The sequence below is a fragment of the Melopsittacus undulatus genome, chromosome 12, assembly GCF_012275295.1.
Source record: "Melopsittacus undulatus isolate bMelUnd1 chromosome 12, bMelUnd1.mat.Z, whole genome shotgun sequence".
In the NCBI taxonomy this organism is placed as follows: domain Eukaryota; kingdom Metazoa; phylum Chordata; class Aves; order Psittaciformes; family Psittaculidae; genus Melopsittacus; species Melopsittacus undulatus.
Genome location: NC_047538.1, coordinates 16,670,357 through 16,681,304, shown reverse-complemented (window position 1 = coordinate 16,681,304; position 10,948 = coordinate 16,670,357). Strand labels below are relative to the sequence as shown.

At 39.8% G+C, this 10,948-nt stretch overlaps 1 protein-coding gene across 1 annotated transcript in view; it reads right to left on the bottom strand.

The window, feature by feature from the left end:
* Positions 1-8,176: 8,176 nt before the first annotated feature.
* GALNT9 (polypeptide N-acetylgalactosaminyltransferase 9) overlaps positions 8,177-10,948 on the bottom strand; it is a 136,281-nt gene continuing 133,509 nt past the window's right edge. The window contains exons 10-11 of the mRNA XM_034068422.1: positions 8,988-9,155; positions 8,177-8,323 (exon numbers count right to left, since the gene is read on the bottom strand). Coding sequence (XP_033924313.1) covers positions 8,177-8,323; positions 8,988-9,155 — 315 coding nt within the window. The remainder of the gene's footprint in view (positions 8,324-8,987; positions 9,156-10,948) is intronic.

Sequence of the window (10,948 nt, the reverse complement as noted above, 5' to 3'; positions counted from 1 at the left end):
TATCACTACTACATCATGCTCAGGCACATATTCATGATTCACAGCTGATTAATGAAGATTTATTGATCAAAGGAGAGGGGTGGCTACATTCATGATACACATTCTTTAGTGGAAACATCTGAGACTTAAGGGAACTTCTGCAGTATAGATGTCGGGTGCAGAACTGCTGACAAAATATTTATATGAACCTAATTTTGGTAGATACTTCACAGAACATTCATTCTAGCAAGCATATGGTACCTTTAAAGGTGACATCTGTCCTTCCAAGAAATGCTGGCTTGATTTTAATAGGACATTAAGTCCAAAGAAAACTTTGGCTGGCAACAGAGCAGCGTTTTTACAGAGTCCTTAGTGTGGATTTAAAATAAATGCCTCACCCTAAAAATACACATCCTGGAGATAGAGCTAAATTTGCCAAGGCTGTGTTATGCTGTTCCTTCTGAAGCTGGCTGCATTGTGGCCCACCTGAAGACTACAACCGACCCACCCTACTTCTGCTTAAATGAGGGAGTCAGTCAAACAGCTGCTCTTCCACTTATGTAGTCACTATCCTTGTAGAAGGCAGGAAGGAGAAAGCTTGTGCACTCAGGTCTCACCCAATTTTGTTCCATTGAACTAGAGGTGTGCAAGAGAGTCAGGAACATGGAAGCATGTCCCAGTCCAGTCATGCAACTGTAGTACATGGGTGGGGCCCTATGGTCTCTTCCTAGCAGAAGGGGCAAGGCAAGGAGATATTTCTAGCAGAATGAAAGAGGGTGTCACGTACTTTCTGAGATGCTCTGTGCTCTTGGATTGCAACCTACAGACTTTGTGCCTATACACTAAGAGGGGAGAAACAGTAATGTGTGTTTTATGCTGCTGAGAGTTCAGGAACCCAATCAGTTCTCACTGTGCCATCTCCCACTCCAATACATGACACAGAGGTTCTGCTTGTGCTTTTAGGAAGTTGTTTGCTGGCAGTACAAAAAAACCCATGACAGTCACTTCTAAAATACATTTTAAAAGAGGGTGACAGAGGTCAAACTAAGAAGGGTGCTAAAAAGAGAGTTGGCAGCAGTTATTTACAGTTTTTCACCATAAAAGAACTACAGGGCATCCTATAGAGTGAAAAGCAGAGACTCTGACTTGCAGCAACAGTGCTATTTATTACAACAGGATGTTGTGACATCCAGAGGTATAAGTGGATTAGATACATACAGGCCCACAGTAGTTATTAAATCTAATGGTTGGATTGGTGTGTATAGCCTCTAGCTTGGGAAGTCCTTACCTTTTGAAACTAGGGAGAAATGTATGGTGAAAGGATCATTCTGTATTTCCCATGCCTCCTATTTCATTCTTTTAGCCATCAGTTATTGACTGTTTTCAGTGATGAGGTGTTGGGCTGTGTGGACTTCTGGTAGAAGTATGACAGTATAGAACAGAGTTCATAAGCACTTCATACCCTTTTCTATTGCCTTTGGGAAGAGAAAAGTGCCTTTGGAAGCAGAAAAGAAAATCAAGTCAATAGCAATATCATCTAGCTCTGTAGCTGGTAAAAATTACTGTAGTGCCCACCATTTCCTTGGCTGCAGCAGAGCAATGTCATTTCATATCCCTGCGAGTCCAGCCTCTCTGCTGATACAGGTCAGGTCACAGGGTGCGGGATATCCTTCAGTCCTTCGTATTAACTAGGCAATTTGGGAAGTGTACACTGTTCTGTTTCTTCAGTTGTGTTCTTCAGAACAGTAACAATGCATCAGTGACAGATCAGTTGTGCTTTTACACATCTGAATTGCTAAAACATAGCTCCAATGCAAAGCTTCTAGGAAGAGAATGCTTTCATCAGCAGTTTCCCAGCTGTGGCTCCATGGTGTATTTTTCCATTCTGGGAATGGTGGTTCCAAGGTCAGAATTTTTTATGGGGATTGTTTTAATCTATGTTTGAATGTTTCTTGTGGAGTACTTACTAGTCCTGGTGGGACCATACAAGAACAGAGCTTGTGCTGCTGTGTGGATTGGTACCTGCAAGCATTACACAAGTACATCCTTGTACTGGGATAGCAAGACAAGCCTCCCCTCAGGTCTAACAGCCACAATGCAGTTGTAGTGTGTACTGTCACCAGTCTGGCTTTGGATGTGTGTGCTCAGGGGCCAAGCCTCTTATGAGTGTGTGGTGATGTATCTTCTCTGACGTGCACAGAGCTCCTGCGCTTTAGAACAGCTTGCAATCTGCTGCAGTGTGCTGTGCTCATCTCGAAAATGGGCTGACTACCTTTCAGAACAGATTAAGTGCAATTTAAAATGTGTTTGTACTAAGTTTTTCTAGTTTTCCTTTGTGTGACAACTTTAAACCTTAATACAAGGTGTTCAAATGTACAATGATATAAAATGCAGCTCATGTCAGCAGTAAAATGCATAGTAATTTATTATCTTTTCAAGTGTAAATACAAACCGGTTTGATGATGTGCCACATAATGAAAAATTCTTTGCAGTCACAACTTGCATTCTAGTTGCTGCAGTATTGTTTTAAATTAAACTTTTTACAAAGAGTTTGAAAACCACACAATCCTTGTTGATGACCAATAGAAAACTGTAACGGTGTGCCAAGTAGTAAGTGCTTCTACAATGCCTTTGAGGAATGCTCTTTATTCAGACATTCTTTTCCTCAAAATCAGGTTGCCAGATGCTGCTTCACTGGCATACTTATGAGTAAGTATTCTTGGCCAAAGATAACATTGCTTTTGCTTAGGGCAACCCATGAACTCAATACCTTTAGTTACATACCATTAATGCTTTTGTAATACAAGTCAGTGTATTTTGTGAAACCATTCTAAAATCCATTACAATGTACTGAAGACATCACTGTTTATCGTATTTTTCTCATACCACTGATGTCTGGGGCATTGGGAGGACACAGTTAATACCTTCACATGCAGAAGCATCCCAGGGCTTTAGAGGGACAAGGTATTTTGAATAGTTACCAGAGTAAACCAGGATGATTGGAAAGAGTGAACCTGAAGCTATTACATTTTTAGAAGATGTAAATATTGATGCATTTTGTGCCAAATTCACTGAGAACTGCTAGCTACATAATTTCAGTATTCACTCCTTGAGCTCCCTCAGTTCATTAGGTAAGCAGAGTCCATCTCCTGAAGAATGCACTCAGTGCATTAGCTTTTCAAGAATATCCTGGTTACCCCACAGAAAGATTAAATGCATGATGCACACACTTCAGTAGATCTAATGTATTTTATACGCATTCAGTAGTTAACAGCTCTCACCGTAACTCCACTAACGTTACATATACACACACAAAACAAATTGTATCTGCAAAATGCGATTAAGAGGTACCAGCTACAGTGGCCTCTTGAACAGGTATTTCTGGTGAAGCAATAAAAATAATGTGTTAAGTTGGGGATTCTTCCCAGAGAGAACATAACAGTAAGTTTACTTCGGTGGCACCCAGATCTAGAGACATGAGAAGACCTGGTTTCTATCCAGCTTGTTAGAACCAGAAGCTGGTTCTTCTGTTTGCAATACCATCTTTTTTTGTCTGTGGCGTGATCGCACCATCAGCTTTGATTAGCAGGAAGCAGCAGGAAGTCACAACAGCAGTAGTCAAAAATGCAGTATCATTGCTAGAGACATTTTCAGTTAATCAGATTCTGACAGTTGTTCTTCCTCCCAAAGCCTTTAATAAAAAACCCCCAAAAAACAAAACACAAAGGTATTTGTGTCCTAACTGAATAGCAATATGCCAGACTCCTGAACTCCAACTTCTATTAAAGTTCTTCTTACAACCCAACACATTTGGTCCTGAAACAAGCCATAATGTGCTTTAGTATGGCTGTTAATGAAGCATTTCAAATGAATACTAGATACTCAAGGAATTACATGCTGTGTAATTGATCTAAAGAACAGATTAGGACTGGTGCTATTTCATTAAATCTTATTAGCTCTGGCTTAAGTACTTAAAATTGCAGCTGTCCTGTGTCAGCTAGATTACACCCCTTGTCACAGGGCAAGTGAGGTTTTCATCTGTTAGACCATGGGTTTTAAAATGGAGTAGGCTGATGAAAAGAAATACAAAGGACTATAAAAGTCTGATCTTCAGACACATCAAGCCCCATATTATTCATTTAAATGAAATAAGATCCACAATTTCAGAGCATGTATGAAGACGTGGCATTTGTTTCCATACTTTGTCTTAGATCCCTTTTGTTGCACCAGAGTTCTGCTTTTTGGCTTCAAATCATCCTGAAGAGTTCTCAAGCCTCATAGATGAGCACAATACAGACCATTACATGGCATCACGGAATCAACCAGGTTGGGCAAGACTTTCAACATCACCAAATAATCACAGAGTAATGCATCAGGTCCTTCAACAAGACCTTTTTAGCTCTTGTTTAGTCTTAGCTGCTTCCTAGGGGAGGTTATCATGCTTCAGGGACCAGTGAGCCAGTAAAACTAGAGGACAATTTTGGTGGAGTAACAAGTGGCTTTAATATAGCCAGGAATAAATTCAGATTGGAAAACAGCTTATGGCTATCAGAGGAGAAAGGGCTTCCCCTCCCACCCCAAATGACTCAAACTAATTTTTAGGGTTCTTTACATAATTAGAAAAGTATTATTTTTACTGGTTTGCCAGTAAAACTATACTATCTAGTATCCTATCTAGTACACTAGCGGCATATTAGACTTGGTATTCTTTCTCACCTTCTATTCTTCCCTCCTAGGACCTAGTATTTAACTCCACAATCTCCTAAATCAAACAAAATAGCAACTGAAGATTTTTAGCTGAATTTTCTCCACAAGACATATATTAAATACTTATCATAGCATCTGGACTCCTGCACTGTGGGAAACAAGACTGTTAATTTGAAAACATTAAGCAGGACTTCAGATTATAGTTAAAGGGTTGAAATACTGACAAAAACCCCATAGGTTTGGTTAAAAGAGATAATACTCAAGGCTTCTTTTATTATTATTTCTTTTATGAGAGAATATTTAAGACGCTCTCACATTCAGAGTCACCACATTTATACCACAGCCAAAGCAGTGGGGTTCACACAGATAAAGACTAAAGTAAAAATAATCCAACAGGCGTGTTTTTTTAAATTTAAGAAATTATTTCAGTAAATCTTTAAAAAATGACAATCAGAAAATACCAATTCCACATTTAAGAGTTATTTGAATTCCTGTATATTATTCTGTAAGTTTCAGAGCCATTTATTTATCAGGAAACTGCTTTCCTTCTTATATGGACAGTCTGGTTCTCATTAGCTCTCTTCAGCCTGTGGGCTCTGCACTTCAGGCTTGCCGGGACTGACCACTCTGTCAGTCAGCGTGGCCACATCCAAATGCTTTACACTGGGCACTGAAAGCAGCAGCAAAATTTGCAGCAGCAAAATTCCAAGAAAACCAGTTCACGTTTGTCATGGTGGTATCATAGTGAAGGCTTACCACACCTGCCTGAAATCCTTACCAGCAAACACACATCTATCTGGTCTTCTCAGCTTCAAATCTCCTAAATCCACAAATGCAACATTTCTTTTAGGATAGTAAATTTAAAACCTGGTATTCCTCCAAATATTCAGCCTTCCTTTTTCATTTACCCAGGATTTGAAAGCTTGCTGCCCCAGTGCTGAGGATCAAGTGTATATTGTCAATTAAAGAAAAAAAAGGGGGGAAGCATGTGGCATATTTGCTTCTGGTCAATAAGGTAACTTTATACTCTGTTATGCATTTAGTAGTCACACTGACAGATAAGTACTTTCAGCTTTCAGCCATCTTCATATAAAATAGTTATTAATTACTGATTGGAAAGACTACAAATGATGTGAACGACCTGTGATGTTACTCCCCAGAAAGCTCAAACTGGTCTTTCCCTTCTTTTGCCTGCTCATCTCCCTCACCAAAATGTTTCAAGGCATAGAACTCCATCAGACTAAACAAAAACAGAATACAGCTTTCATACAGCTTAAAAGGGAGAAACTATCTGGAGAGAAGATGAAAGTCTCTTAGCAATAGAACTCCTGTACAAAGTGTTCAACACCTGATCCAGTGATGGTACCTATCCTTTTAAATTGTCTAATGGGAGGTTAAATACAGGGCAACTTTTCCCAACGTGTATTTAGCCTGAAGCTTCCCACCTGTTGACAATCGACAGGAAGGCTTGAATACTGAGCACATCCATGTTTTTTTACTATATTGCTTGATTTATTAAAGATGCTACCTCTCCCTGCAGGTCTCACTACACCATTCAAGAGGTCATGTTCAACTAACCATAAACACAGAATTTTAAAGCATTTTTATATTTAGAATTTCACCCAGGATGATTCTTTTGTGTATATTCATCCATAACCTGATCATGTGACTATTTAAAGATTAGCCATGAGTCATAAATAAACTCATGGAGAACTGGCTTTGTATTACATCTTACACACTCCATTTCAAAAATAAACTTGGGGCAAGATACAGTGATATGCTTTCTAGATACCAAGCCAGAGTTGACAAGAACTGATGGATTCTGCATGTTAAAAGTACGTATTTTATTATCTATCATGCCCTTGAAAAATTGGCTTTGTTTACATTCTATTTTATTCAGCATGCCTTGAAATAGAAATGGCAAAAGTTGTTCAAGAAACAGATCACCAAGATTCACAGTACCACAGTGTCTGCAATTACCCGTTTCCCTGGCTCAGTAAAACAAAACTTCTTTAAAAAATTACTATAAAATATTAAACAGTGAAGTTAACAGATACCATTTCTATCTCTCTTTCAGTACAACTGAATCTTCTGTAAATGAAAAGCTGTCTGCCATGGACCTGCACCCAAAGCCTGCTGACATTGACAGTGGTCATCGACTCTGACAGCCTTCAGGGTAAGCCCTTGTCATTGCTCTGGCTACCTGTGCACAGATACTGTGTGAACCACTGTATACATCATTAAATTCAGGTTCACAAAGATGCTGTCAATGAGTCAACTACACTAAAATACTTGTATTTCAGAGTAACAGTATTTATATATGCTCTTAGTTCTTGCTCTAATTTGCCCTCTTATCACTAGGTTTTTATTTGTTTTTCAAATACCAAAAAAACTTTGTTGGTTTGTTCAGAAAATCAGACAGTGCTCACAAAGTGTATTTGCTCACATTTGACATTTTCACAGGATGGGTAATGAAACAGAGGATTCAAGTTGTTACATTCAACAGATGGCACCTACGTCTGTCATCTTCTGGAAAGAAGTCACAAGTATCCAGCTTCCAAGGCAGTTTCTGGAACAACACAACAGTGTACCTGCATCCACAGCACTGCAGATGGGACCTTACACTTATGTACTTGGGGACTGTGGGCCAAACTGAGGCCTCTAGAAACTCATCCCTCTACTGCCTCAGTTAAATATGCAAGGGCTATATTGTGATGCCTTTACAGCCAAGAGATCTAAAATGTGGCAGTATAATGGAGCATGTGGCTATTTTACCTATTCAACATTTACCTGTGTCTAACTAGAAGAGGTCTCTAAAATGCTGCTTTTTTAGCAGCTAGAAGGTTGAGAACCACCTGTAAACATTTGCAGAACAGTCTCTTTCTAGAAACAGAGACTCCTAAACAATCAACCTTGAAATTTATCATATATTATATTATATTTCCAGTGTTATTTACAGATCTTCTTGTTTAGTACAATGAACCAGACATGCTGAAAAGGTAGGATTTGACCAGTCCCCTTTTATACGAAGTACAGTAAAAAAGGCACGTGATTATTCACCATAGGAGTTGTGCACAAGTCAAAAACTTAAAGCTAAAAAGCTACCCATCAGAGAACTCTCTTTATGAGGCAGTATTGGGATCTCTCCTTTCAATTCATCACAGAAACATCTGTCTGCCAATTTCTCTAGGAGAGCTCAGGGAACCCACTTTTTTGCTGTGTTCTCATCTTCACCAGATTTCCAAATCAACAGAAAACTCTTGTTAAGCTTCCCAGGTCATCTGCCAGAGCAAGGAAGAGTCAAAGAGGGCATGTACGCGTCTGCTTTTGTTTGTCTTCTTTTTTTTTCCTTTGAATGCTCAGCTGTGGAGGACTTGGGAGCCAAGTCAAGTCCAGTTCAGACTAGTTTGCTTTAAGACAAATGCCTTGCAAGATATGGCACACTGAGCAATAGACAATGGCAGGAGAGGCAAATTCTGAGCCCCAGCAGTCAGTGTCGGCCGTGTTTTATCCAGTTTCTGATCATCCATTTTTGCCCCGAGCACCTTTGTACAACTAATCTGAGCCCAAAATTTGCATCCTTTGAGACTTCCACTTCTAGGCAACGGCCAGTGTCTCTGCTGATGATCGGACCGTTCTGAGAAAAAAGAAAAAGGAAAGATGGATTAGAAAAGGTGAAAAGACCAGAAGAAAAATAGTGCTACATCTTTAAAACCCTAGAAAACACTATAAAATGCCTGGAAAGTTCTGTATACAAAGTGAGAAAAGCCCCTAGAATGAACTAGAAATTCCTAGGAGAAGTTAGATAATCTATAGAAACTGTCAAAACAACTGCTTGATAATTCTAGATTTGGGAATGTCTAGAAAATTCCACAGAAAGCACTAGGAAATCTCTCCCTACAGACCCCAAGATACAGGAACTCCCAGAAACTGTAAAAATACCTTTGAAAGTCCTGAAAATTATTTTAAAGCCTTATGTCTAAAAATTCCTGGGAAAAAGGGTTTGAAAAATCCTATAAAAGTTCTAGAAGTAAAAATACCTGGGACACAAAAAAATTTACACATATGTTCTTTACACTGCAAACATTGAGAATATTCCAAGGAAGGATAACTAAAATTTCCTAGTAATAATACAAGAAACTTCCTGGATAGCACATCTTCTATAGAAAAGATATTTGACTATTTCTAGAAGGCACATGGGAGAGTTCCTCTAAAAGCCTCCTTGTTTTCCATTAAATACCTTCTAGAGCAGCAATCCTCTCCAACTTATTTCTGCAACTTATCTGTGAACTCTTCTTTACCTGTGTGAAATCCCAGAACCGCTGTGCTGGCCTCAGGACATCTTCACACTTCTTCAGTGTTGGTGTCCTGCCCTTCCCATCATCAACAAGGCATTTTGAGTCAGGCAGGAAGGCTGTGGAGCCCAGGGGCCCCAGCTGCAGGACACCCTCGGAGCTGTAGCGGACAAGCTAGGGAAGAAAGGAAAGGAAGTCTTTAACTGCAGCCCTGGGGACCCCAGTGAGGGGACACAAAGTCAGCCTGCAGCTGACTGTCAGCTTCTGCCCCAAGCACTGGTGAGGAGGAGTCCTTTGTCCTGCTGTGTGCTGGGACCTTCCTAGTCTGGCATACCGTGTTCAAGGGCAAAGCCTGGGAAACCTGTTTTACCAAGACAGGTCTCTTGTAGGACATAATATTCCCTTGTTTCACACCTCTGTTCCCCACTGTTCCCTAACACCTATTTCACTGCAAAAGGGCACTCAAGAAAGTGAAGTAATCAGTATGTAAATCATACCCACTCAGCAGGAGTTTGTTTAACAAGACACAATGTCAATTTGTCAGTGCACTTTGTTCTTAAGAGCTCTGTTAGGAGCTATTGATAGCAATAAGTCTAATTAGTTCTTGTAAATAAAAAAAATCCAACCATGCAACCAAGATCCAAAAATATGAGAGGAAGAAAGAAATCACGAGGAAAACAGCAGCAAATTTGCTAACATGTGCTTCAGGCCTACATCATAAAGAATCTCACTCTGGTATTTCAGTTTTGCTTGCGGCTTAAATGTTGTGCAGTTTAGTGAGGTTGTAAATGCTGCTGGCTGTAATTAGAGGCTTCAGGTGAGGGCCATTTATTTTAGAGGGGTTTTTTTAATAAACTTAGGCAGGCACAATCAATGTTAATTTTTACAGGCATCTATATTGCTTTTTTAACCTTTAAGTGATGATTTCACTTGCCTCAAGTCCTTCACAGTAAAATGGCGCTCAAGGAAAACAAAAATCCTTATGCAGAAGGTAACATAACGGTCTCTTATAATCTCTGTGTGAGAGAGAAATCTGCCTCTTCCAGATCTGCAGCTTGTTTCAACCTGTATTCTAATAAAGCCTCAAAGCCTTACAGGTGGTTTTAGGATGCTCATTTAGAGGGGAAAGGTTCACTCTGTGTCACACTGCAATGGAGTCCTCATTTACAAGTTGCAAAAATTTATAAGTAATCCCCTTAATTACCGTTACTTCCTACATAGCTAAGGGAGAACCTACTGAGGGAGATGCCAAAGCACATTAAAATGAAAATGCACCATGTTAATATGGCAGTGGGCCAGTATGTCAAATCAGACACACCTGCTTCTGACTTCTTTTCCGTTTAAATGAAGAATCATTATACCAGCATATTTTGCCCTCCTTATCCTAGAAGTAGTCAAGTGCAGCACCCAGGTGCCAAAGACTGCAAAATGAAGTCAGGGACATGGTTTGTATGCTGTGAGGCTGAATGCTGCAGGGTTAAGATCTGAGCCACTGAAGAAATGCAGTTATCACCCAGGAAATTCACTGCCTGTCTGGTCTTACTGCTGTTATATGGCTGAAATTACTCAACAAAAAAGGGAAAGAAGGTCAGAAGTGCTGCCATTTATTGGATGTGACTGTCCAGTGCATGAGATATCATTAAGAGTCAATCAAACCCCCACAAATTGGAGTCTAGCTTTCTACTACCATCCTTATTAACCTCAAGGAATCATGCTGTGAATAATCGTATCTTGCTGGTAAAAAGCGCATAGTCTGCTTACTCCCAGACCAGATCCCCTCTGACAAAGTATGTGTTCATTTTCCCACCTGCCACCTCTGTTTGGAGCAACCATGTGAAGTGCAGGGTTAGAAGAGAGCCTACATCAGAGAAAGCAAAGGGATAACCACATGAGGATGCTCCTTTGTGTGAGCATTGTCATTCTTGAGGCACTGTCTGTACACACTAAATCAACACACATTTTTACTT